The sequence below is a fragment of the Myiozetetes cayanensis genome, unplaced genomic scaffold, assembly GCF_022539395.1.
Source record: "Myiozetetes cayanensis isolate MyiCay16 unplaced genomic scaffold, myiCay2020 scf41, whole genome shotgun sequence".
NCBI classification, from domain to species: domain Eukaryota; kingdom Metazoa; phylum Chordata; class Aves; order Passeriformes; family Tyrannidae; genus Myiozetetes; species Myiozetetes cayanensis.
In genome coordinates this window covers 561,158-589,074 of record NW_026087643.1, presented here as the reverse complement: position 1 = coordinate 589,074, position 27,917 = coordinate 561,158, and the positions used below count along the sequence as shown (strand labels likewise).

At 62.5% G+C, this 27,917-nt stretch overlaps 1 protein-coding gene across 1 annotated transcript; it reads right to left on the bottom strand.

The window, feature by feature from the left end:
• Nucleotides 1-351: 351 nt before the first annotated feature.
• Nucleotides 352-26,392, bottom strand: ARHGEF11 (Rho guanine nucleotide exchange factor 11). The gene is given in 45 exon segments (XM_050330315.1): nucleotides 352-372; nucleotides 658-738; nucleotides 942-1,024; nucleotides 1,027-1,101; nucleotides 1,265-1,357; nucleotides 2,129-2,314; nucleotides 2,414-2,659; nucleotides 2,772-2,854; nucleotides 3,075-3,176; nucleotides 3,267-3,354; nucleotides 3,748-3,915; nucleotides 4,123-4,198; nucleotides 4,295-4,470; nucleotides 5,026-5,143; nucleotides 5,223-5,348; nucleotides 5,463-5,542; nucleotides 5,802-5,948; nucleotides 6,342-6,529; nucleotides 6,949-6,996; nucleotides 7,307-7,486; nucleotides 7,663-7,792; nucleotides 8,083-8,112; nucleotides 8,685-8,781; nucleotides 9,238-9,382; nucleotides 9,636-9,659; nucleotides 9,770-9,892; nucleotides 10,746-10,842; nucleotides 11,008-11,050; nucleotides 11,520-11,618; nucleotides 11,755-11,856; nucleotides 12,061-12,129; nucleotides 12,218-12,355; nucleotides 12,707-12,783; nucleotides 12,867-12,918; nucleotides 13,112-13,231; nucleotides 13,504-13,575; nucleotides 13,673-13,839; nucleotides 14,326-14,383; nucleotides 14,472-14,521; nucleotides 15,754-15,852; nucleotides 16,302-16,393; nucleotides 16,876-16,912; nucleotides 23,955-24,166; nucleotides 24,264-24,578; nucleotides 26,376-26,392. Coding segments are annotated over 45 exon segments (4,830 nt in total).
• Between the last annotated feature and the right edge of the window lie 1,525 nt (nucleotides 26,393-27,917).

Sequence of the window (27,917 nt, the reverse complement as noted above, 5' to 3'; positions counted from 1 at the left end):
GGGGATAAACCCGGGATTTTGGGGGGTCCTGGGGCTCCTAGGGGCCTGGGGGTTTGGGGGTCCTGGGGAGGGGTATTTACAGGAGGGGTCGTACATACATATTTATAGCCGGGGAGGGGAGGGGCTGCAGATTTTGGGTGGGGGAGAACGGAACAAAGTGCATTTTATACAGATCGGATCCAGCCCTGGGGGCTCAGGGGGCTGCCATGCGAGGTGGGGGTCCCACTGCCAGCCCCTGCCAGGGGGCCCTCCTTCCAGCCAAAATCCCGGGAAAACCCACCCCTGGGATTTGGAGGGGAGGGAAGAGGAAACCCCCTCCCCCTCAGCCCGTGGTTAAAGGTGGGAGGGTCCTCAGCCAGGGGGCTCTGGAGCCTGAAAGAGGGAGAAGGGGGTCAGTGGGGAAAGGGGCTCAGTGAGGGGGAGGAACAGGGGGTCACCCCTGGTTAAAGGTGGGAGGGGGCTTTAGCCAGGGGGTCTGGAGCCTGGAAAAGGGGGAAATGAGGGGGGAAAAGGGGAGTGAGATGGGAGGGTATCAAGGGGTTATGGAGGGGGGACACAGGGAAGGGGTCTCCCTCATTTGGGAGGAGTCTCACCTGGGTGTTGGCAGCCCCGGGAGGCTCCAGGAGCTGGGGGGGCTGGGGGCGGGGCTGTGCCCACCCAGAAGGGTGGGGGCCGGGACCCCGGGGGTTGTGTGCCCCCCAGCGAGCGCAGGAGCTGCCGGTGGGCGACTTCCAGGGCCTGGGGAGGGGGGAAAGGTGAGGGGGCTTCTGTGTGTGTCCCCCCCTCATGACACCCTTCATGTCCCCCCTTCCATGTCCCCCCATTCCATGTCCCCCCCCATTCCATGACCCCCCATTCCATGACCCCCATTCCACATCCTCCCCCTCCCTGTGACCCCCTTTAACGTTTCCTCCCCCAGCCCCATTTTTGGGGGGTCTCACCCTCAGCCTGTGCAGTTTCCCCGTGAGCCCCTCGATGGTGCTCAGGATCAGCTCCACCTCGCTGGGGGGTCCGGGGTCCTGAGCCCCTCAGCCCCGGGGGCCGGGGAGGGCAGGGGGGTTTGGGAGGGGCCCGTGGGGAGGCTCACGTAGAAATAATTGCCTGGGAAAAGGAAAGAACTGCTGGGGGAGGCTTGGTAGCCCCTCCCAGGGTTTTAGTGGCCCCCCAGGGTGTCAGCAGCCCCCTGAAGGGTGTTGGTGCCCCCACCCCTCCCCGAGGGTCTCAGTGGTCTCGTGGGTTTTTTTTTTTGGGGGTGTCTCTTTACCATCCACGCAAGCTCCGCCTCCTTCCCGCAGCTCGGGCTCTGATTGGCTGCTGCCTGGTGAGGGCGTGGCCTCCCGAGCCCCCTCCGCCTGGGCTGGGACCCCAAAATTGGGGAGGGGGAGGGGAGGAGGAAGAAGGGGGGGTGAGAGGGACCCGCCACCAGCACCCGAAATAACACCCAAAATCAGCACCCAAAATCAGCACCCAAAATTAGCACCCAAAAACATAATTAGCACCCAAAATTAGCACCCAGCACCCCAAATTAGCAACCAAAATCAGCACTCAAAAGCGTAATTAGCACCCAAAAACGTAATTAGCACCCAAAATCAGCACCCAAAATCAGCACCCAGCACCCAAAATCAGCACCCGAAGCAGCACCCAAAATAGCGCCCAGAAACCAAAAACACCACCCAAAATCAGCACCCAGCACCCCAAATCAGCACCCAGCAGCCGAAACCAGCACCCCAAAATAACACCTCAAAATTAGCACCCGAAATCGGCGTCCCAAAACCATCACCAGCCTCCCAAAACCGTCACCAGCCTCCCCAAACCGTCACCCACCTCCCAAAACCATCACCAGCCTCCCAAAAGCATCATCAGCCTCCCAAAACCGTCACCAGCCTCCCAAAAGCAGCACCCAGATCAGCAGCTCAAAATCAGCGAGGGGTAGGGGAGTGGGACCCCCAAACTGTGAGACCCCTGATCCCATCAGGGAGCAGGGATTGAGACCCCCCCAGCTGGGACTGAGACCCCCCCAATCCCACCAAGAACCAGCAGGGGGGGATTCCCTGAGGATCGGGATCCCTGTCCCTGTTTCCCTCTCCCCCCCTTCCCTCCCCAAATTCCCAATCCCCTCCTTTTTTACCTTTCCGGACCACTTTGTACCCGCCGGGCTGCGGCTCCTCCGGCCCCTCGGGGGGCTCGGGAAGCCCCTCGTGGGAGGAAAGCACCGAATCCCAGGTGACCGACGGCGTGGGGGTCACATCGTCCTCGGGATCCACCTCCCGGCACGGCCGCAGCCGCCGCAGGATCAGCACCCGCAGCTTCTCCACTGTGTGTGTGTGTGGGAAAATGTGGGATTTGGGATTCATCCCAACATCCCCAGAGAGGGGAGTGGGGATGGAGACACCCCACCACCCCACGGACTCACCGTCCTCCAGCGCAGCCTCGGCCACGCCGTGGGAGCCGCCGCGGGATTTGGGCAGCGGGAGGTGCGTGGGGATGTCCGGGACGGGGGTGGGAAGGTCGGGGATGGCCCTGCCGGGAAGGAGGGATGAAGAGGCCGGGCCTTCCTCGCCCTCCTCCTCCTCCTCCCCCTCGCTGCCCGCTGGTTCCTCCTCCAAAAACTCCTCCAGGGGTTTCTGGGCGCCCAGGAGAGCGGCGGGATCGCTGTCGGCTGCGGGGAAAGGAGGGAAAAACAGGGGGGGAAAAGGGAGGGATGAGCTTTCCACGCCTGGCAGAGGAGAGGGAGGGAGGGGTTCCAGGGTGACAGCAGGGACAAAGCTCACCCGAGGAACAATCCTCAGGCTCCAGCTCCGCTCCAGAGCCCCGGGACAGCTCCGGGGACACGTCGGGGTCCTGCAGCACCAGCCTGGGTGGAGGGGAGAGGAGAAAGGAGCGCTGGGAAGGAGGTGGGAGCAGGGAGGGAGACCCCCCAAATCCAGGGAAGGGACGAGGAATGAGCCCCTCCCTGACCTGCTCCTTGTTGGAATCAGGGGCCTCACTCCCATGGATTAAGAGCCACCCCTAGTTCCCCCCAGGGAGGGCTCCTGTCCCCATCCCACCCCCCCATGTGGGGAGCAGCCCCTCACCCGGCCGGTGCCGTGCCGGGGGTCTCCGCCGTCCGGCGCTTCGGGGGGAAGGTGGCGTTCCTGGTGGAGCTCTGCACCGCCTCCTCCAGCAGCTCCATCCACCTGCAGGGCCCACAGACCCCCATCAGCCCCCTCAAGGGGGGGTCTCCACCCCCCCAGGGCAGCCCCTTCCCCATCCCCGAGGAGCCTCACGTGTTTTTCTCCGAGGACGTCAGAGCCACCAGCTCGTAGATTTGGGGTCCCAGCTCCGAGGTGCAGATGATGAAAAGGGCTCTTTTATCTGGGAAAGGGATGCCAGGGGGAAGGAGGGAGGTCAGGGCATGGGGGCCACCCCTGGAGCACCTCCCTGGCACAGGTTGTTCCCATGGATTGCCCTGGAAGTGTCGGTCGGGGCTCGGAGCACCCCGGGGTGTTGGAAGGGTCTGGGTGATCCCAAAAGGGTCCCTTCCAACCTGAACCGTTCCAGGATGGTTTATGGACACTGGGGATAAATCCTTCCCTGGGGGGGAGGCACAGGCTGCCCAGAGGAGCTTGGGCTGCCCCATCCCTGCACGTGTCCCAGGACATTTTGGATGCAGCTCTAGCAGAGGGTGTCCCAGCCCTCGGTCTGGGTGACCTTTGAGGTCCCTCCCACCCCACCCCAGCCCTCAATCCCGGGATTCCCCGTCCCTACCCGTGGCCACGGAGCGGATGAGCACCGAGTTGAGCTTGAGGACGGGGCTGAAGGTCTGTTTGTTGTCCGAGGAGCCCAATGCTGTCTTGCTGTGGCACTTGAGCACCAGCTTCTCATCCTGCTTCTGCAGCAGCACCAGGAGGTCCTCCAGGAGCAGCACGTGCAGGTCTGGGGGGGCAGGAAGTGCAGGAGTTGGGGGGGGATCACCCGGGGATGAGCCGAGTGGGACCCCCCTCGTGGCAGTGGAAAAGTGGGGAAGGAGGGGAATAAAGGGGAGGGGAGACACCCAACGTCACTGGGCACGCCAAGGGGCATCTCCCAGTGCTCCCAGTGCTCCCAGCAGGCTGGGGGGGGGTGGTGGGAAAACTTCCATACCCACAGTCTTGTCCTTGCCCACGCGCCAGGTGAGGGGCCCCTCGTGGATCATGCGGCGGGAGGTGAGATCCAGGTTCTGCGGGACAACCAGGAAAGGTTGGGAAAAGGGACCCCCACAGCCCCCCAACCACCCCCTGCCCCCCGCCCAGAGCCCTGGAGGAGGGGTTTGCACCTTGAACTGGGCAGCCAGGGGGTTGCTGGTCCTCTCCAGGGGGGTGGTGTCCAGGCGTTTCTGGTAGCCCTCGAGGCGGTGCCGGTTCTCCGCCCGCTTCACCGCCTCGTTCACGTTCCTCAGGATGTCCCGGCACTGATCCCGAGCCCGGCACAGCTTCTCCAGCTCCGGGGAGCCTGCTGGGAGGGGGGGCACAGGGCTCACACTGGGGCACTGGGGATGGGGGAAAAGGGTTTTGCCCTGCCCACATCCCAGTGACATCCCAGGCACCGAAGCCCTGCTGAAAGGATCCCGGAATTCCCAGAATTGCTGAGGTTGGAAAAGCCCTCCAGGATCACCAATCCCACCCTGTGCCCCTCCTGGGCTGATCCCACCACCTCCCTGGGCAGCCCCTGCCGAGGCCTCACCACCCTTTCCACGGGGAAATTCCTGCTGATGCCCAACCTGACCCTGTCCTGGCACAGCCGCCCCTCACCCTGTTGTTGTTCCCCTGGGAGCAGATCCCGACCCCCACCTAAGACCAAGAAGGTCCCCTGAGCCTCCTTTTCCTCTGGGATAAAGAGGGAAATCCAGGACTTCCCACCAGCCTGGAATTCCCCCCCCCTCTCTGGACATCCACGGAACGCCAGGGTGGGAAGTGTGGGACGCGGGAACCCCGGGATGAGCCCCCCTCCCCACCCTGGGATAAACCCCCCGGGATCAGGGCTCGGGAATGAGCCCCACACCCTCACCCTCGGTGAACTTGATGATGTTCTCCAGCAGCAGGGGGTACTTGGTGAGCCGCTGCATCTCCGAGATGATCAGGTCCTTGAGCTGCAGCCGCCGGCACTGCGGGTTGCTCTCGGCCTCCTGGGGGGGGACAGAGGGGCTGGGACACCCCAAAAACGGGATCCAGGGGGTGGGGGGACACACAGACACCCCCACGGACCTGCATGAAGGCCTGGAACCGGCTCTCCTTGCGCTGCTTGGTCTTGATGAGCTCCAGGGCGATGGATTGGTAGGAGCAGAAGGTGGCGGCGACCTGCTGGATCTCCTCCTTGGCAGGGCCGTCAAACTGGGGGGGAAAATGTGGGGAGGATTGGGGTCAGGGACACCCCTGAGGCTCCCCCCCCAGCCCCTTTAACAGAGGGGACAACCAGGCCCTTGTCCCCTTTTTTTCCTTCCTCACCCGGGACAGCATGAGATCCCCGATTTCCTTGATGATGGGTCCTTCTTCCCGGAGCTTCTTCATGGATTCCAGCAGGGAATCTGGGATGGGGGGGGGTGGGAGACAGGCAGGACAACTGAGAGGGGTCACCAGGGAGGCAGGGGACACCCCCCTCAGGGGGCTGGGCAGGAGGGGACCCCAGAAAGAGGGTCCCAGGAGAGGGGAAGGGGAGGAGGGAGCTGCTCCAGGAGGGGTGACCCCACAACCTCAGCCCACCCCCGTGCTCCCAGGGGTAATTCCAAGGGGGAAAAAGTGGTAATTCCAGGCTGAGGGGGGGGTAGAAAAGGCGGGATCTCTCACTGTGGATGTCGATGAGGTCGGGCAGGTTGGGGAAGAGCAGCCCCAGCTCCTCCCTGGACAGCAGGTTCTCCTTCCTCATCCTCTGGTAGAACAGCAGGTCCAGGACCCTCAGGATGCGCAGGTGGGACCCCTCGGTGGCAAAGAGCTCTGGGGGGAGGGAAGGGAGGGAGAGGGGTGGGGGAGAGCTCAGGGCAACCCCCCCCTGGGGCTGGGGGGGCACTGCTGGGGGGGATCCCTCCCACCTCGGGGTCCCTCATGGCAGCAGGGGGGTCTTGGGGACACTGCTGGGGGTCTTGGGGACACTGCTGGGGGTGTCAGGGGCACTGCTGGGGGTGTCAGGGGCACTGTTGGGGTGTCTTGGGGCACTGCTGGGGGGTCTCCCACTCCCCTGGGGTGTCCCATGGGGCTGGGGGGCACTGCTGGGGGGTCCCTCATGGCAGCAGGGGCACTGCTGGGGGGTCTCCCACTGCCCTAGGGTTCCCCATGGGGTTGGGGGGCAGCGCTGGGGGGTCCCAAATCCCCCCCCTGCAGGGTCCTCACCGTTGATCACCTCCTGTCTCTCCACCTCCCGGGGGGGCAGGTTGGCCACCAGCTCCCGGCTCACCGTGTGCTGCCAGTTCTGGGGGTCCAGCTCTGGCTCCAGGTCCCAGAGCTGGCCCTGCTCGTCCTCCAGCAGGTGGGGCAGGAAGGAATCCACCCCAAAGCCCAGGCTGGGAGACTCGATGCTCCTGGGAAAAGGATGGGGGGGGGGAATTCTCCGTGTTTGGGCTGGAATTTGGAGCCCTCAAGGAGCACGAGGCTCTGACTCTGGGCCTAAAAGACTATGAATCCCCCCCCTATCCTTTATAAATGTCCTTTAAGCTCCTGATGAAAACAAGGGAAAAGGAGCCCCCTCATCCCACCCAGGGGGATGGAAAAATCGTGGGAATTCCCTCCCTTTCCCCCAGGGGAATCCAACCCCTTTGTGGTCCCTCCCCAGCCTGGCTGGAAGGCAAGGAAGAGCTAAGGAGGCAGGGGATGGAGCCCCCCCAAAATTAGGGCACAGCCCTCGGTGGGGGTTCCTACAGAGAGAATTCCTGCTCCGAGGGAAAACCTGGAGCAATCCTGGATAGTTTGGGAGAGAGGGAGGGGAGAGGGGGTCACTCACCTACGGCCCATCTTTGGAGTGAAGGGGGGGGTGGGATTTTCCAGAGACCTGGGGGAGGGATGGGAGAGTCACCTCTGTGCGCCCCAAAATCCCACCCTCCCACCCTTCCTCGAGCCCCTCTGCATGTGGAGGGCCAGTCTGGGGGCAGGAATGGGAATGAAAGCCCAGTTCTCCATGGTTTTTTTTTTCCCCCATGTAGGAGGTTCTGCAGGAGCTGCAGGGACGGAAACCCCTCAGCTCCGCCCGGCCGGGCTGGGTTTTCATCCCCCAGGAATTCCAAAACTTTCCCTCACCCCCAAGGCTTCATCTTCCCGCCCCCCTCCGGCATTCCCAGCTCCCTGGGGAAGGAGTTTCCCACCTGGTGGACAGGCTGGATGCAGAGGAGGAGGCCGACTGGTGCAGCCGGGTGGCCTCGGCCGCCGCGTCCATGTCCACGTCGCTGCGGGATCTGGGAACGTTCTCGGCTTTCCGGGATCTCTTCATCTCTTCCCGGCCCTTCAGGCTCTCGGAGCGGCCCAGCCTGACCTCGGCACGGGAGCTGGAGCAGGGAATAAACCCCGGGAAAAGGCTGAGCCCGCTGGGATGGTCCCTCCATCCCTCTGGATCTGTCCCTGCCCACCAAGACTCCCCTCCTGCCCAAACCATCCCGCGATTCCGGCGCTCCAGGAGACCCCCCCCAAAACCCCAGGATGACCCTCCCAAAACCCCCCCCACCTGTCTGATTCCAGCAGATCCTCTGGGAAGCTCCCCGTGGAGAGGCGCTGGGAGCCGGGCTCCTGGCTCTCGTAATGCTGGTTGTTCTCAAAGTGCTGGATGATATTCCTCACATTCCCGGGTCTGACTGCTGGGATGAACGCAGGGAGAAACGACACACACCCCCCACCCCACACACACACACACTGAGTGAGCCCAGGATGGGGGGAAACAGCACCCAGGGAGCATCCAGCTCCTCTGGGGAGGCTGGAATTCCCGGGGTGCTGAGTGGGAGAAGCCATCCCTCCTCCCAGAGCCCGTCCCGACAGCCAGGGAATGTTTTTGGGGGAGCTCAGGGGGTGGAAGGAGGGAAGGGGAGGGGGATACAAAATCCAACAGAAGCTCATGAGGTGAATGGCAAAAACAAAAAGGAGTTTTTACCTTCGACAGGGGACAAAGGGACATGAAATGCTGGAAGGAAGAACAACAAAACAAAACAAAACAAAACAAAAAAAACAAACAAACAAAAAAGAATGAGGTGTCAAATCAATCCCCGGGTGGCAAATCAAACCCCCTGAATCCCAGAGACCAAGGAGGGGATGGGAGAGGTGGGAAAGGTGGGAATTCCAGGCTCTGGTGGGAGGTGTCCCTGCCCACGGGACTGGATGAGCTTTAAGGTCCCTTCCCAACCCCGATTCCATGATTTCCCAGGGAATTGCTCCCAACCCTGCCAGAGCCCTGACAACTCTCCCAGGGACAGGGTGGGATTGCTGGGGCTGTGCAGGGGCCAGGATTGGACCTGGATCCTTGTGTGGTGTCCCTTCCCACTCAGGGCATTCCAGGATTCCACGAGAGCTCAGCTCTGCTCCATCCCACTCCCCCCTCACCCCAAAAAGCCACTGGAAACACGGATGGGTGACGGGATGAGGGTGTGGGGGGGGATGAGAAACATCTGGCACGGGGTGAGCAGGAATTCCAGGGGTTCCCAAGGCATTCCCAGGAAGCTGCAGCGGGCTCAGCACCTCGGAATTCCCGACACTCACTGCTCTGGGAGGAGATCTTGGGCTTCCCGATGTACTTGAGGATGGGGTTGCGCTTCTTGTCCTCCAGGGCATCCTTGTCCTTCTTGGAGCTGCTGCTCTGTTTGGGACACCCAGGAGGGTGAGACACGGAGAGGGAACATCCCCACGGGAGCCCTGGGGGGGGAATCCCAACATTCCCTGCGCTGGAATGAGCCCCTGGAGAAGGGATGGGGCCGGGATCTGCTGCTCTGCAGGGGTGGGGGGAGATGGGGATGGACGGAGCTGGGGAAGGGGCTGGAGAAACTCCTGAGGGAGCTGGGGGGGCTCATCCCGGAGAAAAGGAGGCTCAGGGGGGACCTTCTGGCTCTGGAATTCCCTGACAGGAGTGGGGTCTGGGCTGTGCTCCCAGGGAACAAGGGACAGGAGGAGAGGGAACCCCTGGAGGTGCCCAGGGAAGGCCTGGTCGTGGCACTGAGTGACAGGGTGGGGACGGGACACAGCGGGGTGGGCTGGGAGGGCCTTCCCAACCTCAGGGATCCCGGGATTCGGGGCCATCAGGGGAGCCAGCACCCACCTTCTTGGCCTTGGGGAAGAAGGGCAGCCACTTGTCCCTGTCGGGGAGCGCCGGGGCCTTCTCGGAGGTGCCGGCGGGACGAGGGTCCCGCACGCGGATCCCGGTGTGGTTCATGTAGGTGCTGAGGGCAAAGGCCATGGGGGAGCTGGAAGAGAGCAGAGCAGGGGCATGGAGAGGGATCCCACCTCTGGAAAACCCTGGGGGGAGGCTGGGATAACCCTGGGGAGAAAGCCCGGCAGGGGGATGAGGCTGAGAGAGAGGAAGGAAGGAGAGGAGGGAGATGGAGGGAGGGGAGAGGGGCACAGGCGCGAGGCCCAGCAGATCCCAAGGGGATCCCAAGGGGAAGTTCATCCTTCCCAAGGATCCCAAGGGAAGTTCCATGCCCTGGCACCACTCACCTCCTGTCCTCTTCATACTTCGACCTGTGGAGAGGATAAAATGGGTTTGTTTGGGACAACAAACTGAGGCCGCTCCTGCCCCCTCCTTTGGGGTGCCCCCCACCCCAAACCCCACAGGCATGGGGGGCACTCACAGGATGTCCCCGAGCTGGGCCAGCTGCTTCTCGGCCACCTGCCGCTCCTTCTGGGGGTCCCCATCCAGCTCCAGGAGGTCGTTCTCCCCGTACAGGCTCCCCAGGCCCATCGTCCGCTTCGTCCTGCAAGGACCGGCACCGGCACTTTGGGATGGGGCCTCGGATGGCCATCAGGGCTTGTAGGGCCTGTGGGGCCCTCAGGGCCTGTGGGGCCTAAGGGGTCTATGGGGTCTGTGGGGCCTTCAGGGTTTATGGGGCCTATGGGGCCCTCAGGGCCTGTGGGGCCTAAGGGGTCTATGGGGTCTGTGGGACCTTCAGGGTTTATGGGGCCTATGGGGCCCTCAGGGCCTGTGGGGCCTAAGGGGTCTATGGGGTCTGTGGGACCTTCAGGGTTTATGGGGCCTATGGGGGCCCTCACAGCCTGTGGGGCCTGTAGGGCCTAAGGGGTCTGTGGGCTGTCATAGGCTGTGGGCTGGGCCTCAGGGCCTGTGGGGCCTGTAGGGACTAAGGGGTCTATGGGGCTTATGGGGTCAATGGGACCTATGGAACCCATGGGGCCCATAGGGTCTATAGGGCCTAGGGGGCCTTTCAAGCCTATGGGACCCTTTGGGTCTATGGGGCTTATGGGGCCTATGGAGTCTAAGGGGTCTGTGGGGCCTTTGCAGCCTGTGGGGTCTGTGGGACCTACAGGGTCTTTGCAGCCTGTGGGGTCTGTGGGGTCTACAGGGTCTTTGCAGCCTGTGGGGTCTGTGGGGCCCATGGGGCCTCTGCAGCCTGTGGGGTCTGTGGGGTCTTTGCAGCCTGTGGGGTCTGTGGGACCTACAGAGTCTTTGCAGCCTGTGGGGTCTGTGGGACCTAGAGAGTCTCTGCAGCCTGTGGGGTCTGTGGGGTCTGTGGGGTCTGTGGGACCTAGAGGGTCTCTGCAGCCTGTGGGGCACAGGTGGCCCGTGGGGTCACCCCCCTGCAGGAGTGGTACCTGTAATCCTGGATCTGCTCCTGGATCTCGGGCATCACCATCTCCTGGGCCTCGAACAGGGCGGCCCGGGCGTCGTCCCCGTTCCGCAGGCGGCTCTCTGGGGGACGGGGAGGGCACAACCCCGCTCACCAACCGACCCCAGGGGTGTTTGGGAATCCTCAGGGAGAGCCACACACCACGAGGAGAGCTCCGGGATGGCCGGGAAGAGCTCCCGGAGCCCCCAGCCCCAAACCCTCCTCCCAGGGGACGGCCCCTCGCTCACCGATCTCCGCCAGGAGCTGCTCCGACACCTTCACCCGCAGAGGCTGCACAGGGAGGGACAACAGGGGGGCAGCTCAGCAGCTCTGCATCCCTTTTTCCCAGCTGGAAGGGGCTGGGATGATGGTGCTGGAGCCCTGAATCCCTGCCCCGTCTCGCCACGGAGATCTCACACCCCCAGCGTCCCATGAAAGATTCCCAATGGGAATCTGCTGCCTTGGAGGAGCACCTGGACCTCCATCCTCCCTTCCAGCACCCTCCTTTCCTGCCTCCAGGCAGCTGGAGTTGTGCCAGGAGTGGGGATTCCTTGTGCTTCCCAGGGGTGGAGGAACCACCAGCCCAAAAAAAAAAGGGCAAAAAGCTTTTCCAGCAGCAAAAAACTTCCAAAACACTCCCCAAAATCATCCCAGGACACGAGGGGGACAAACCCCAAATCCTCATCCCGTTTTGGCATCTTAAGGAACATCCCCACGCAGGGAAGAGGAGCTGGTGATCCCGAGGGGATCCTGCCCTTACTGCGCTCCTGTCCAGGAAGATATTCCAGATCTCCTTCCCCAAAGCCCGGGAATCCTTGGCTGTGCTCTGCTGGAAAACCTCCGTGCACAGGTAGAAGAGCTGCAGGGGAAAAAAAGGGGAAGGAGGAGAGAGGGAATGGGAAGTGATCCTGAGGGTTTGGGAGGAAGTGTCACCCCATGGAATGTGCCTCAGGATCAGGCAGGAAGGTGCCCCGGGCTCAGGGATTCCCCCTTACCAGGGGGCTGGGATCAGCCTGGGAGAAGATGTAGCGCAGGAAGACCCCCAGATGTGCCGGCCGGGATTTCAGCTTTCCCAAGTCCTGGAAGAGGGAGTCGCACTGGGGAGGGAAGGGGAGGGGAGGGAAGGAATTCACTCCTCCGGATCCACAGCCCAGCTCCCAAATCCCACCTGCTCGGCACCAACCCAGGGCATCTCCTGGGGGGGGGATTTGAAATCCCACCAGGCCTGGGGGTGGGAGGGTCCACAGAGGGGGTGAGGGGACCAAAAAACAACCCCCCAGGAGCGCTCTGTGCAGCTTTACCTCGTTGTTGAAATACCCTGGATCACAATCCTCCTCCGGGCCGATGATCAGGGGCCTTCCCGGCCGCTCCTGCCCCGGGAAAAGGGGGAATTAGGAGCCAGGAGCCCAGATCTGGGGGTATTCCCGAGGCTGGATGATCCCCCAGCTCCCTCCCCACCTGCTCTGCCGAGGCTGGGAAGGGGCTGTCGGAGCCCTGGCGCCGATGGTGCTGGAAAAGCCGCGAGGAGATGATGGGGGAGGTCCGGGGGCTTTCCAGGCCGTGGTCGGAGAGGGTGGAATTCCGGTTCAGGGAGACCTGCTCGGGATGGGAGACACAGCAGCTCGGAATCCACAGAAACAGAAACCCCCAGGAATGTGGAAAACACACCAAAAAAAAAACCACTCAGGGGATGCTGGGAGAGCTTTGGGATCGGGAGCACAAGCCGGGAATTTCAGGGGGGAAAAAATCCCTGGTTTTGGGGGGGTCAACGTGATGAGCCCGAGGAGTTCCGAGCTGAGGTCACATCTCAAGGAATTCCATTGGCTTGGGCGTCAAATGCCACTGGGATTACAAAGGGAGGTCCTCAGGATTCCCAGAGGGATCCAGCCTTGCTCCCTGGGGGGGCAGGGAAAAGTCAGGAAGGTGGAAAAACCCCCCCTCTCTCACCTCACTCACAGAGGGGAATCGCTCAGTCCCGGATTCCAGCCCGCTGTCCCCATCCTGGGAGTCCAGGGAGAGGCGTCCTGGGAGCACAGGAGGGATTGATCCACGGATCCCGGAGCTGGGAAGGCCGGGATGCTCCGAGCCACCGGCACCACCCGCTCACCTTCCAGCGACCTGAGCCCCGCCAGGCTGGAGTCGCTGCTCAGCCTGGAATCCTGCAAGAGGGAGAAGTTTGGGAATCACTGCCCAGGACACAAGGACAGGGAGGAGGGAACTCGGAGTAATTCCCTGTGCAGGAATTTTGGGAAGGGAGGGCCACCCCGACACTTTGGGAAGGGGTTCCTGAGCTCAGAGGGAGTCAGAAGGATGGGGTGGGGGCATGGGGTGACTCCCCCCCAATCCACCCACCAGGGAATTGCCGGTCTCCTGCAGGATTTTGAGCTGGAGCTGGCTGACCCTGCGGCGAGCCCCCTCCATCTGCTCCTCCACAGCCGCGCCGGGGTTCCGGCTGTACAGCTCCTGGAAGCGCTGGGGGGGAAGGAGAGGGGTGTGTGGGACACACACACACCTTCACACCCACCCCAAAAGCCCGGAAATCCCATCCCAACAACCCCACCAGCAAGGGTTGGAGGGTGCCCAGATGGCATCCGGATGGGGATGGAGCCACCTGGGCCGGTGGGAGGTGTCTTTGATCCATCCCACGATTCCATAACGGGGCTGGAGCAGCACCAGGACATCACCAGGACATCCACTGTGCCTCCAGGGAGGGAATAAAGGGGGAAAAAGAGCCCCACACACACCTGCAGCTCGGCCTCCTCCTGCCGCAGCATCTTCCGCAGGATCTGCGTGGCGTGTTTCTGCACCTCGGGGTCCTGCAATCCCACAGGGGATCCCTCAGCTCACCCTGTCCCCAGCGCTGGGAGGGGTTGGGGACACCCCCACACACGGGGCAGGGTGGGCTGTGGTGACCTGCAGGGGTCTGGGCTCGGTGATTCGCTGCGGCAGCGGCGGCGCCGGGGGGGGACAGGCGGGGGGGCCGTGGGGGGATCCCGCTGTTCCCACATCCTGCTGGGAGCTGGGAACCCCCACCGAGGCAGGGGGGGATCCCAGCAGGGTCAGAGCGACGTAGGCACCGGCTGGGGAAATTTGGGAGGGGGAGAGGGAGAAAGAGCTGCGTGATTTAGTTGAGAAACTCAGCTCGGCCTAAACTCAATCTAAACTCAACCCAGCTCGACCTAAACTCAACCCAAACCAACCCAACTCAACCTAAACTCAACCCAACTCAACCCAAACTCAACCCAATCAACCTAAACTCAACTCAAACCAACTCAACCTAAACTCAACCCAAACCAATCCAGCTCAACCTAAACTCGACCTAAACTCAACCCAACTCAACCCAAATTCAACCCAACTCGACCTAAATCCAACCCAGCTCGACCCAAACTCAGACCTAAACTCAACCCAACTCAACCTCAACCACCCCGTGGGCACACTGGGTTGGGCACACCATCCCTGCCCAGCGGCTCTGCCACCCCGGATCAAGCCGGGCTTTCCCATCTTTTCCAACTCCCCCTCCCAAAAAACCCAAACCATTCCATGCGGGAAGATCAACCAACACTCACACTTGATCAACTTCACCACTTCCAGGTGGGAGCTGTTGGTCACCATGGTTCCATTCACCTGGCAGAGGGGAGAGCAGGGCTGGGAGAGGCCGGGAAGGGGGAAGGGGGAGCGGGAATTCCAGGGAGGAGGGGCTGGGAACGCTCACCTTGACGATGCGGTCGCCCTCCTGCACCCCGGCTCTCATGGCAGCCCCACCTGGCACACAGGGAGGGGTCAGGACGGGCTCCTGGCGGTCCCAGACCCTCCTGACAACGTTCCAGGGGGACACAGGGAGCGCCAGGCACGGCATTCCCGAGGGATGAGCCCGGTGAGCGAGCCTTGGGTGCTTCCCAGCACCCGTCCAGCTCCTCCAGGCAATCCCTGTGCTGCCCATCCCATCCTTTCCCATCCAGCTCCATGGAATATCCCCCCACATCCATGGGAGGGGGGTCCCAACCTGTTGTCCCACCATCCAGGTTGGCTCTGGCACATCTGGAAACGCCTGGATCCAGAGGCAGGAGCAGGGCACCCCCCCCCAACCCCATCCCCGTCCCTGCTCCTCAAAGGATCCAGGAAAAATCCGCTTTTTCCAGAGCCAAAAAACCAAGAGGGAAATGTTTCCACTCGGTTCAGCTCCCAGGCCGAGGGTCTGAGAGATGCAGGGAGCGGAAAGTCCTCCCAGTTGTTGGGATTCTTTGGGGTTTCATGGGAAAATGAAGGGAGTGGGAATGTCCCTCCCTGGGGAACCACAGCCCTGTCCCCAACTTCCAGGGATAACTCCAGCTGCAGGAGGGCTGGAGCTCCCAGGCCTTTCCCCTTTCCCACATCCTCGTTTTTCCTGGCTTTCTGGCCCGGGAGGGGAAGGGGGAGGAGCCGGGAACATCCGCTGGAAAAGAAGCAGCTCATTGTCTGTCTGAACTGCAGCTCCAAAGCCACGGAGCTCGGGAGCCAAATCCACGTTTTCCAGGGGCTGCAACAGGGAATTCCCACCCCACCCACCCACCCAGCTGTTCCTTGGGATGTACAAGGAAAGGGCAATCTGGGGGAGCTTCCGTGGAATCATGGAAAGGTTTGGGTTGGAAGGGATTTAAAAATCTCATTCCACCCCCCTGCCTTGGGCAGGGACGAATTCCATAGGCCAGGACACTCCAAACCTCATCCAGCCTGGCCTTGGACACTTCCAGGGATGGGCCAGGGTCTCACCACCCTCCCAGGGAAGTATTTATTCCCAATATCCCACCCAAACCAGTGCAGGGAATGCCAGGATGGTTTAGAATGGAAGGGACCTCAAGGCCCATCCAGTCCCAATTTTCCCACCCAAAACCAGCAACATTCCAGAAGGAAAATCCCCTTGTCCCAGTGTTCCCTCCCCCTGGGTGGGGTGGGGGGATCCCTGAGGGACGTGCTGTGCCCCCCCAAGACCCCTGCCAGGGGCTGGGCTGTCCCACCTGGCCGCACCGACTGCACCAGCACCACGCGGTCGCCGCTGACGGTGAAGCCGAAGCCATGCTGGTCCTTCTGGATGATGACACAGCGCTGCACCAGGCCTGGAGGGGGCAGGGAGGGAGGGAAAAGGGGGAAAAGAGGGAAAAAAGAGGGAGAGGAGGGATGGGAGGGAGAGCAGGAGGAGGTGGCAGTGAGGTGGCCCCTGGGTTTGGCCCCCTCAGCCTCTCCCACTTTGAGGGGCTGGGCTTGGAGCCACACGGGGTCATCCCCCCCCCAAAAAAAAAACTCCTGGGACCCCCAAATTCGGGGTGAAAAGGAACCTCCCATATCTGAGACCCCCCCAAACTGGGGGTGAGAGGGTCCCCCAATCCACCAAGAGCCCCAAACTGGGGGTGAGAGGGTCCCACGGACACCCCTGTGCTCGAGCTCATCGAGCATGACCGATGCACCCCACGAATCCCTGGGGTTTGGATCCCCAATTCCCAACAAAAAAAAACCCAAACTTGGGTGTCTGGGGACGGGAAGGGTGGCAGCAGCAGGGAATTCCCACCTGTGGACTCGGAGGAGTCAGAGGGCCGCCGGTGGTGCCCGGGGGGCCTTCGCTCCGACGAGGAATCCCCCAGCGAGGACAGGCTGCTCAACCTGGGGAGGGGGCAGGGATGGTCAATCCAGGGAATTCCCGGGCTTGGAAAAGCCCTCCCAGCCCGTGGAGCCCCCACCCCTGTGCCCCCATCCCCACCTGGTCCCCCCCTAGTGCCACGGCCAGGGGACAATCTCAGGGGGTGGGGACTCCTTCCAAGGCCTGTTCCCTTTCCATGGGGAAATTCCTGCTGATTCCCAACCTGCCCCTCTCCTCCTGTCCCTGTTCCCTGGGAGCTCCCTCTCAGCTCCCCCCTCCTGTCAGGGAATTCCAGGAGGTCCCCTCTGAGCCTCCTTTTCTCCGGGATGAGCCCCCCAGCTCCCCCAGGAGCTTCTCCAGCCCCTTCTCCCCTGCTCCAGCCCCATTCCCATCCCTGGCCGCTCTCCAGCCCCTCCAGGAACCTGGACATGGCCCTGGCTCTTCCCTGCCCAGCCCCCCTGGCCCAGGGGGGACGATCCCTGCGGGATTAACCCCACGGGATTACCGGGCAGACAGGATGGGGTGGCCCCAGCAGGTCAGCCCTGCGGGTGGATCCGGGATTGGGAGCCCCCCCCTGGGATTCAGGGATGCTCCTGAAGCCTCTCCCTCGGCGCAATTCCCGGATTCCAGCACCACACCACTGCCTTCCCAAACCTGCAGCCCCTCCAGGAGCTTCAAGGGGGAAAAATCCAGGTGGAAGTTGCTGGGCCAGCCCTGGCTTAGCCGGGCTAAAAGAGTCGCTTAATTCGGATTTGCATAAGCTCCTTCCTAATTGCTCCTTCCTAATTGACTTATGGGGGGGGGGCCAAAACACGGCCCCTGCGATCCCAAATCCTGCCCCCTGCAATCCCAACTCCTGCCCCCTGCAATCCCAAATCCTGCCCCTTGGAATCCCAAATCCTGCCCCCTGCAATCCCAAATCCTGCCCCTTGGAATCCCAAATCCTGCCCCTTGGAATCCCAACTCCTGCCCCTTGGAATCCCAACTCCTGCCCCTTGGAATCCCAAATCCTGCCCCCTGCAATCCCAAATCCTGCCCCTTGGAATTCCAGCTCCTGCCCCTTGCAATCCCAACTCCTGTGGGAAAAATAGGGATATATATGTGGGAAAAATAGGGATAAAAATGGAAAAAATAGGGATATATATAGGAAAAAAAGAGGGATATATACAGAAAAAATAGGGATATACATGGAAAAATAGTGGAAAACCACACAGAATTCAGGAGCTGGGAAGGGAAAAAGTGTCTTGATGGGATCCCTCCTGAGAGGAATCTGCTCCCAGCAGTGTGGGCTGGGAACACGCCAGGGGCTGTCCAGGATTTCCCAAGCCAAGCCCCTGCCTTCCCAAGGCCAGCCTGCCCTGCAGGCAGTTCCCAACATTCCCGGGACAGGAAGGAAGGAATTCCAGCTTAAAAAAAAAAACAAAACAAACAAAAACAACAAAATAAAATAATTTAAAAAAAATGATTCAGCTTCCTCCTCCCCTTCCCCCCTCCCGGATCGTCCCTTCCCGGCGCTCCCACTTGGAGCAGCTCCAACCTCCCGGCACCGGGAGGACACTCAGCTCCTGTCCCTGTGGGAATGGGGGAGGATCCCGTGGGAATGGGGGGAGGATCCTGTGGGAATGGGGGGTGGATCCCCTGGGAATGGGGTTGGACCTCCCTGGGAATGGGATTTGAACCCCCTGGGAATGGGATTTGAACCCCCTGGGAATGGGGTTGGAACTCACTGGGAATGGGATTTGAACCCCCTGGGAATGGGGTTGGAACCCCCTGGGAATGGGATTTGAACCCCCTGGGAATGGGATCTGAACCCCCTGGGAATGGGGTTTGAACCCCCTGGGAATGGGGTTGGAACCCCCTGGGAATGGGGTTTGAACCCCCTGGGAATGGGGGGTGAACCCCCTGGGAATGGGGTTGGAACCCCCTGGGAATGGGATCTGAACCCCCTGGGGGGGAATAATGGCACAGGGGAGGCTCCATTCCCAACATTCCCAACCGTCTGAGTGCTCCAAAGCTGCACAATTCCCAGTCCCCCACAGGGAGGGATGTGGGGAAAGATGGGATTTTGGAAGGGCGAGGCCCCAGCCCCAGAAAATCCGTTGGGATTCGGAGTCACAGGGCCCAAAAACGGCCCCTCCGAGGGGAAGGGAGACCCCAAAAAGACCTCCTGGGGGAGATTCCCAGCGGGATCAGCCCCGGAAGGGGATGGGGACAGGAATGCTGTGGCAGGCAGGGAGCGGGAAAAGCCTGGGAAGAGCTGTGGGAGCCAAGGAAGGAGCAGGGAAGGATTTCCACCCCTGTCCTGCTCCATGAAACTCCAGCTCCGTCCCAAAACCCTCAGGATCGGCGCCTGGAATGCCACCCTTCCAGGAAAACTCATGGAAAAGCCGTGGAAGGGGTTGGATCTGCTCCCAGGGGCCGGAATTCCCGACTTCCCCGAGCTCTCCCGGAGCAGGGCAGGGTAAATGATTAACGGTGCCACTCCAATCCTGGAAAACCGGCACCGGCAGAGCTGGTTTGGCCGGCACCGAGGGCGCTCCCGGCCTCAGGAATCCCGACGGGATAACCTTGGCCCCCAGGGATGGATTTTTGTTTTGTCCCTAAATCCAAAAAGCCACGGGGTTATGGGATGGGATGGGTTGGGAAGGGGACCATTCCCACCGTCCCAGCTCGCTCCATCCTGGCCTGGGATGCTTCCAAGTTTTCCAGGCTCTCCTCTCCTCCAGCTTTCCCGGGAGCTCCTTCTCCCAGGAGAACTAAAGAGCAGCACCCAAATTCCCTGGACAAGCCCCCATTCCCGATGTCCCTTCTCCATCTCCCAGTTCCAGAGGAGAGGATCCATCCTGGTTTCCTGCCCCTTTTCCTGGGACATCCCAATTCCTTGGACATCCCAAAGTTACCGCTGGAACAGGAGAGCTGGAGCTGCTTGGAGAGGATGGGGGGGGTTCCATGGGGGAAAAATCACTCAAATTATCCCTTTTTTTCTTTTTTTTTTTTTTTTTAAATGATCCCATTTTCCAGGGAGTTTTGATCGTTTCCCAAGGAATTTCTCCCAGCTCCCCCAAGCAACTCCTGACCCCAAACACCCCCTGGAGCATCCCTGGCACCTCAACCACCTCCCCAATTCCCTAAATCAGCTTTTCCAGGGACACAGGGAGGGAAAACAAACCCTCTTTTTTTTTTGGGGGGGTGGGGGACAAAGCCAGAGGGAAGGGATGCTGAGGATTCCAGGGAATCCCAGCCCTGCACCAGGGGCACCGGGAACCTCCTTGTCCAGAGGTTCACAATTCCTAAAGTCCCAATTCCAAGAGCAAATGGGGTTTCCAAAAGGGTTTATCCCACTGGATCTCATCCCTAAAATGTCCAGTTTATCCCACTGGACTCACAGTCCCTAAAATCCACGGAAAGGGATTTTCCAGGGCCACAGGGAAGCTCCTCACCCAGTCACTCACAATTCCCCCAGCAGGGACTCCTGAGGTCACAGAATCCCCAAAATCCACAGCCCCTCAAAAGCCACAATCCCAAAAATTCCAATCCCCCCTTTCCCTGGGACAAATTCCAATCCCCCCTTTCCCTGGGACAATCCCATTTCCCAGCAGGGATGGATTTGGGGGCTGGGGGCTCCCCCCTTATGGGGCACTGGGTGGGCTTTGGGGGGCTGTCCTGGTGTCCCCAGGGGTCCCCCGAGGATCCAGGCTCCCAAAACCCCACAATTCCACCCCAAAACGCTGCTGATTCCCCCCAGGGGGTCTATGGGTGAGCCCCCCCCCCCGGGGGTCCATGATCCCAAAATCTCAGAGTTTCACTCCAAAACACCACTCTCCCCCCCGGGGGTCTGTCCAGGGTGGGCTCAGCCCCCTCCCCCGGGGGTCCATGGTCCCAAAATCTCAGAGTTTCACTCCAAAATGCCACTCTCCCCCCCGGGGGTCTGTCCAGGGTGGGCTCAGCCCCCTCCCCCGGGGGTTCCAGACTCCCAAACCTCCCCAGTTTCACCCCAAAACGCCGCTCCCCTCCAGGGGTCTGGGGAGGGATCCAGGGTGGGCTCAGCCCCCTCCCTGGGGGTCCAGACTCCCAAATCCCCTCGATTTCACCCCAAACCCAGGGGTCCATCCCGGGGGGTCTCAGCCCCCTCCCCCTGTGTGTGTCCCCCTCTCCCCACACTCGGGGGTCTCCCCGTGCTCCCCCTCCCCACGCTCGGGGGTCTCTCCCCGTGTACCCCCCTTCCTCTCCCCACATCCCCTCCCCACACTCGGGGGTCTCCCCGTGCCCCTCTCCCCAAGCTCGGGGGTCTCTCCGTGCCTCCCTCCCCACGCTCGGGGGTCTCTCCCCGCGTCCCCCCTCCCCTCTGTCCCCACATCCCCACACTCGGGGGTCTCTTCCCGTGCCCCTCCCCACACTCAGGGGTCTCTCCGTGCCCCTCCCCACACTCGGGGTCTCTCCCTGTGTCCTCCTCCCCTCTGTCCCCACATCCCCACGCTCAGGGGTCTCCCGTCCCCCTCCCCACGCTCGGGTCTCTCCGTGTCCCCTTCCTCTCCCCACATCCCCTCCCCACACTCGGGGTCTCCCGTGCCCTCTCCCCACACTCGGGGTCTCTCGTCCCCCTCCCACGCTCGGGGTCTCTCCGTCCCCCTCCCCACACTCGGGGTCTCTCCGTCCCCTCTCCCCACGCTCGGGGTCTCTCCGTCCCTCTCTCCGCCCCCGTCCCTACCTGTCGAGGGGCCTGCGGAGGCCTCACGCTCATGGTTCCTCCGCGTCCCTCAGGGCTCCCGGAGCCGCCGCCGCCGCCGCCGCCGCTCCGGCCGCCCCCGCCACCATCCCCGGCCCCGGCGGCCCCGGCGGCCTCGGGGGCCCCGAACCGCCCCCCGCCGCCCCCTCGCCCTGGGGCTGCGGCGCGATCGCGGCCCGGGCCCGGCTCTGGGGTCCGGCCGCCCCGAGACCCGCCCGTGGGCAGGGCCGAGGAGAGGCCTAGGGCCGCTCCCAATCCCCGCGCTCGCCTGGCCCCCTCGGCCCGGGGACATCGCGGGAGAGGGGGAAGGAACGGGGAGGGGAACGCGGGGAGAGGGGAGGAGGAAGGGGAGATGGGGGCATGGGAGAGGGGTTTGGGGGCATGGGAGACACAGGACAGAGGGACAGAGGGGATTGGGGGGACACAGGGACAGAGGGGTACGGGGGGACACAGGGACAGGGAGGTTTGGGGGACACAGAGTGACCTCTGGGTATGGGGGACACACAGGGACAGAGGGCGCAGGGGACACAGGGACAGAGGGGGTTGGGGGGCACAGAGTGACCTCTGGGTATGGGGGACACACAGGGACAGAGGGGTACGGGGGGACACAGGGACAGGGAGGTTTGGGGGATAGGATGGGTATGGGGACACACAGGGACAGGGGAGTTTAGGGGGACACACAGTGACCTCTGGGTATGGGGGACACACAGGGACAGAAGGGTTTGGGGGACAGGGTGGGTATGGGGACACATGAACAGGGGGTACGGGGGACACAGGGACAGAGGGGTTTGGGGGCACAGAGTGACCTCTGGGTATGGGGGACAGGGACAGAGGGTTTGGGGAGACACACAGGGACAGGGAGTTTGAGGGGTCACAGAGTGACCTCTGGGTATGGGGACACACAGGGACAGAAGGGTTTGGGAGGACACAGGGACAGAGGGATTTGGGGACACAGGGGCAGGGGGTTTGGGGGACACACAGGGCAGGGGGTTTGGGGGACACACAGGGACAGAGGGGTTTGGGGGCATGGGGACACAGGGACAGAGGGGTTTGGGAGGACAGGGTGGGTGTGGGGACACACAGGGACAGAAGGGTTTGGGGGACAGGTAGATGTGGGGGACACAGGGACGGGGGTTTAGTGGGACACAGGGACAGAGGGGTTTGGGGGACAGGGTGGTGTGGGGGACACACAGGGACAGGGGTTTGGGGGACACACGAGGACCCAGGTGTTTGGGGGACACGGGGACACAGAGTGACCTCTGGATATGGGGGACACACAGGGACAGAGGGGTTTGGGGGTACGGGGGACACAAGGACAGAGGGGTTTGGGGAGACACAGGGACAGGGGGCTTGGGGGACACAGGGACAGAGGGGTTTGGGGGCACGGGGACACACAGGGACAGAGGGGTTTGGGGGACACAGAGTGACCTCTGGGTATGGGGGACACAGGGACAGAGGGGTTTGGGGGGACACACGGGACAGAGGGGTTTGGGGGACATGGGGACACAGAGTGGGTATGGGGGACAGAGGGGTTTGGGGGGACACAGGGTGACAGAGGGGCTTGGGGGACACAGAGTGACCTCGGGGTATGAGGGGGACACAACAGGGACAGAGAGATTTTGGGGGAACCCACAGTGACCCCTGGGTATGGGGGACACAGGTGGGCTTGGGGGAACACGCGGGGACAGGGTGGGTTTTGGGGCACCCACAGTGACCTCTGGGTATGGGGGACACACAGGGACAGGGTGGGTATGGGGGACACGCGGGGACAGGGTGGGTTTAGGGGACACAGGGACAGCAAGAAGAGCTCCCCACACATACCATGAGAAGAGGCCAGAGGGGGGTCCCCAAAAAGCACAGCGAGGCTCTTCCCCCCACCTCCCAATCCCCCTCACTCCCAGAGAGTGGAAAACATGGAAAAGTGAAAATAAAAAGGAATCGTTGTCCGGAGGCACCGGTTTTAAAAGGGGGAGAATCAACCAAACCCCCTGTCCCCAGACTGGTTTATTGTGGGGGGAACTGGTGGGCTCTTTGTACTCTGTCCCGGCCCCCCCGGGGCTCATCCCGGGGCTCATCCCGGGGCTCATCCCGGGATTAGGGGTGCCCACCCCAGAGCTGGAGCCAGCCCTTCCCAAGGCTCCCTGCGGGATCCCACGCGGGATTCCCTGCGGGATCCCACGCGGCCGTCCCGGCGCTGGATCGGGCCCATCCCAGCAGGGGAAAGGGGCACTGGATCCACCCCCCGGCCCGGGAGCCCTTCCAGCCGCTGCCCGGGGCGGGACAGAGTCCAAGTGGGACGGGAGGGCAAATCCCCGCTCCCGAGTGGGTGCCCGGTCCTGTGTCCCAGGCGCAGCCGCTGGGTGCTGCTGTGGGATCGGGATCGGGATGGGGATCGGGATCGGGATCAGCCGCGGGACGGCCGGGAAGGACACGGGATCCCCCCACATCCCCCCCTCCCACCCCCGCCAAAGACCTGCCAAAGGCCCCTCGAGACCCCACAGACCCCCAAAACCCTCCCAAAACCCCTCAGCCGCCTGAGACCCCACAGCCCCCCAAACCCCACAGCCCCCGAGACCCCACAGCCCCCTCCAACACCCCACAGCCCCCTCGACGCTTCCCCCATCCCAACACCGGCTCTCTCCGCGCCCCCCCACTTACACATCCCGGCATGGCCCCCCTCTTCTCCGGGGGCGTCCCGAGGTCCCAGGGACCCCAAAAGCAGCGCAGGGGCTCCAGCAGGAACCCCGGCATCACCTGGGATGGGGGAAGGGGGTGGGAGGGTTTGTGGGAGCACAGCCTGTCCCAGGGGTGTCCCCGGCCGGGTGGGGACCCCCAGCACCTCCCACCGCCCCCTGTACCTGTGCGGGCACGGCCGGGGGTGCCGGGGCTGGCGGGGGATCCCACGGGGTGGGCAGCGGGGATCCCACGGGGTGGGCAGCGGGGGTCCCACGGGGTGGGCAGCGGGGTCCCACGGGGTGGGCGCGCCAGGAACAGGAGTTTGGGGAAGTTGAACTTGTAGGTGAAGCGTTTGCCCTTGGACTTGTGCAGGATGTGCTTGGGGTAGTAATACCTGATGGGGGAGTGGGGAGAGAAAACGGGGGTGTCGATGGAGAGGGTTGGGGTCCCTGGGATGGTGCCCCCCCCGCCCCCAATTCCTGGGGCATCACCTGAGGGCCCTGCTGAGCTTGTCGTAGTTCATTTGGGGTTTGCGTTTCCTCCTCCCCCACAGCCGGGCCACCTCCTCGGGGTCCTTGATGACGAACTCGCCGTCCCCCCCGCGCTGCCAGGCGATGACGTGGCGGAATTCCTCCCTCTCCAGCAGCTCCAGGATGAAGTGCCACAGCTGGATCTGCCGCGAGCCCGGGCGGGATTCGCCTCCCGGTGCCCACTCGGGAACGGGGGCACTGCGGGGCCGGGCTGGGGGGTCACCCCGGGCAGGACGGGCATCACCTGGGCCAGGAATTCCCACGGCATCGTCCGGCCTGGGGGGGGCAAAGCACGGGAGCCCCGGGGGGAGAACCCGGGCACCGGGATCCATCCAGGATCCAACCGGCACCGGGGGGATCCATCCAGGACCTGAGGGATTCATCCAGGACCTGGAGGGTTCATCCATCCCCTGGGATCCACCCAGCACCTGGGGGGTTCATCCAGGACCTGGGGGGTTCATCCAGGACCTGAGGGATTCACCAGGACCTGGGGGGTTCATCCATCCCCTGGGATCCACCCAGGAACCTGGGGGGTTCATCTATCCCCTAGGATCCACCCAGCACCTGGGGGGTTCATCCAGGACCTGGGGGGTTCATCCAGGACCTGGGGGATTCACCAGGACCTGGGGGGTTCATCCAGGACCCAAAGGATTCATCTAGGACCTGAAGGATTCATCCAGGACCTGAGGGATCCATCCAGGACCTGGGGGTTCATCCAGGACCAGAGTGGGGGTTCATCCAGGACCTGGGGAGTTCATCCATCCCCTGGGATCCATCCAGGACCTGGGGGGTTCATCCAGGACCTGGGGGGTTCATCCAGGACCTGGGGGATTCACCAGGACCTGAAGGATTCATCCAGGACCAGGGAGGTTCATCCAGGACCAGAGAGGGGGTTCATCCATCCCCCAGGATCCACCCAGGACCCGGGATCCATCCAGCCCCGGGGGGATCCATCCAAACTCCCAGGAATCCTCCCAGGAATCCTCCCAGCTCCGGCTCCAGCTCCTTCCCGGTGGCTCCCGGGGTTTGAGGGGGGAGAGGAGGGGAGATCCCAACCCCTCCCCTCCCTCACTCACCTGAGGGGCTTTTCCCGGGCTGGAAAATGGCACTGAGGGTCTCCTGGAGCATCTCCCGGGATATAAAGGCTGGGATGGGGGTTGGGGGGGAAGGTTAAGCCTAAATCTGCTTATGGGGGAGGGTGGGGGGAGCGGGGGAGCAGAGGCAGGGGGGAGATTTGGGGGTCCAAAGGAAAACCCCAACGTGTTTGTTTGTTCCCAGCCTCGGGAATATCCCAAGCAGGATCGTTTGGGATATTTGGATCAGCCTGGGGAGGCAAACGGGGCTCTGGGAGCAGCAGGAGGTTGTGACACCCCCCCACCCTACAAGGGCCTGGATGGTGGGAGGAGGCTCCATTCCCAGATTTTTCCCTCTCCCAGTTTGCTTCCCCATCCTTATTAATTCCCAATTTCTCACTTCGAGTCTCGGGGAGACCCCCAGGGAATTTTGGAGCCACCTCCGAGTCGGATTTTCCACGGATCAGGGGAAAGACGACCCCCAAATTGGGATGGGGGGGGCTCCCAAATCCCACCGGGAGCTCCTTATCCAGCCCTGCCCGGGTGCAGGTGAGGGGCTGTTTGTTGAGAAGCCTTTAATCCTATTAAACCAAGAGGATTTGGGAACGTCGGGAGCAGCTGGAAAAACCCCCGCAGGGCTTGGGAATGGGGGGGGAGGAATCTGGGCTGGGCACTGAGAGAGAGAGGGGAGCCCTGGATCCAACTTCCAGCCTTGGAGCTCTTCCAGGTGCCCGGATTTTGGAACCGGGATCGAGTCCCCTCCATCCCCTGAGCCCAGTCCTAATCCCCCAAAGCTCCTTGGGGGTTTTCCTTCTCTGCCCAAATCCTCTTTTGGAGCGGGAGGGGCTGGCACGGGCGCACCGATTCCCGGAATTGGGAAAATGGGGAAAAAAGAGGGAAAAGGCGGGGAAAAGGAGACGCTTTCCCCGCCTGCACCGACGGGAGGGAAGGGGGAGAAGCCCCCTGGAATCGCAGCTCCCTGCCCCGCCGTCATTCCCACCCCGGTGGCGCGGCCATTCCCGGGAATTCCAGCCGGCTTTTCCCTCTCCCAGCTCCGATCCCGGCTGGATCCCGGTTGGATCCCGGTTGGAGCCAGGCGGGCGCGTCCCGGCAGCGCCGAGCCGGGCGGAGCCCGGGAATGTTTCTTGTGGATCCAGGAGCTGCCCCGGATCCCGGGGGGTGCCCACCCAGGGCGCTGGGAGCCGCGCCAGGCGGGAATTCCCCTCCCCGCGCCTTTCCCTGCTTGGAAGTGCGGGAGGAAGGGCCCGGTGTGCCCGGGCTGGAGCTCCTGGAGAGCGCTGGGATGGGGAGGGAGCGCCTGGAGAGCGCTGGGATGGGGATGGAACGTCTGGAGAGTGCTGGGATGGGAGAGGCCGAGCGCCGGGTGGAGGAGCCTGGACGCTGGGATGGGGATGGAACGTCTGGAGAGCGCTGGGATGGGGAGGGAATGTCTGGAGAGCGCTGGGATGGGGAGGGAACGTCTGGAGAGCGCTGGGATGGGGAGGGAACGTCTGGAGAGTGCTGGGATGGGGATGGAACGTCTGGAGAGTGCTGGGATGGGGAGGGAGCGCTGATGGCTCCGGATCCGCGTCCTGCCCGGCCCCTTCCCCGCGGAGCCGGCACCGAGCTGGGATGGTCCCGGTGCAGCCCTTGGGGGTGATCCCAGTCCAGTCCCAGGGAATGTTCCCACTCCATCTCTATGGGATGTTCCCATTCCATCCCTATGGGATGTTCCCACTCCACTCCTATGGGATGCTCCTGGTCCAGTCTTTAGGGATGTTCCCAATTCAGTCCCAGGGGATGTCCCCAATCCATCCCTATGGGATGTTCCCAGTCCATCCATACGGAATTCTTCTAGTTCAATCCCCTTGAATAATCCCAGTCCAGTCCCTGGGGATGTCCCCAATCCATCCCTATGGGATGTTCCCAGTCCATCCATACGGAATTCTTCTAGTTCAATCCCCTTGAATAATCCCAGTCCAGTCCCTGGGGATGATCCCGGTCCATCCATACGGGATTCTCCTGGTCCAGCCCCTGGGATAACCCCAGTCCAATTCCTGGGGATGATCCCAGTCCAGTCCCCGAGGATGTTCCCATTCCATCCACATGGGATTCTTCTGGTCCAGTCCCCTTGGATGATCCCAGTGCAATCCCTGGGGATGTTCCCATTCCATCCCTATGGGATGCTCTTGGTCCAGTCTTTAGGGATGTTCCCAATCCAGTCCCAGGGATGATTCCAATCCCAGTCCCTGGGGATGTTCCCATTCCATCCCTATAGGATGCTCCTGGTCCAGTCCCTGGGGATGATCCCAGTCTAGTTCCAGAGGATGATCCAAATCCAGTCCCTGGGGATGATCCCAATCCATCCCTATGGGATGCTCCTGGTCCAGTCTTTAGGGATGTTCCCAACCCAGTCCCTGGGGATGATCCCAATCCAGTCCGAGGGAATGTTCCCAATCCATCCCCAGGAGATATTCCCACCCCACCCCCAGGATGTGCCTCAGCTTTGGGAAAAACCTTGGAGAGATTCCCCCCAACCCAA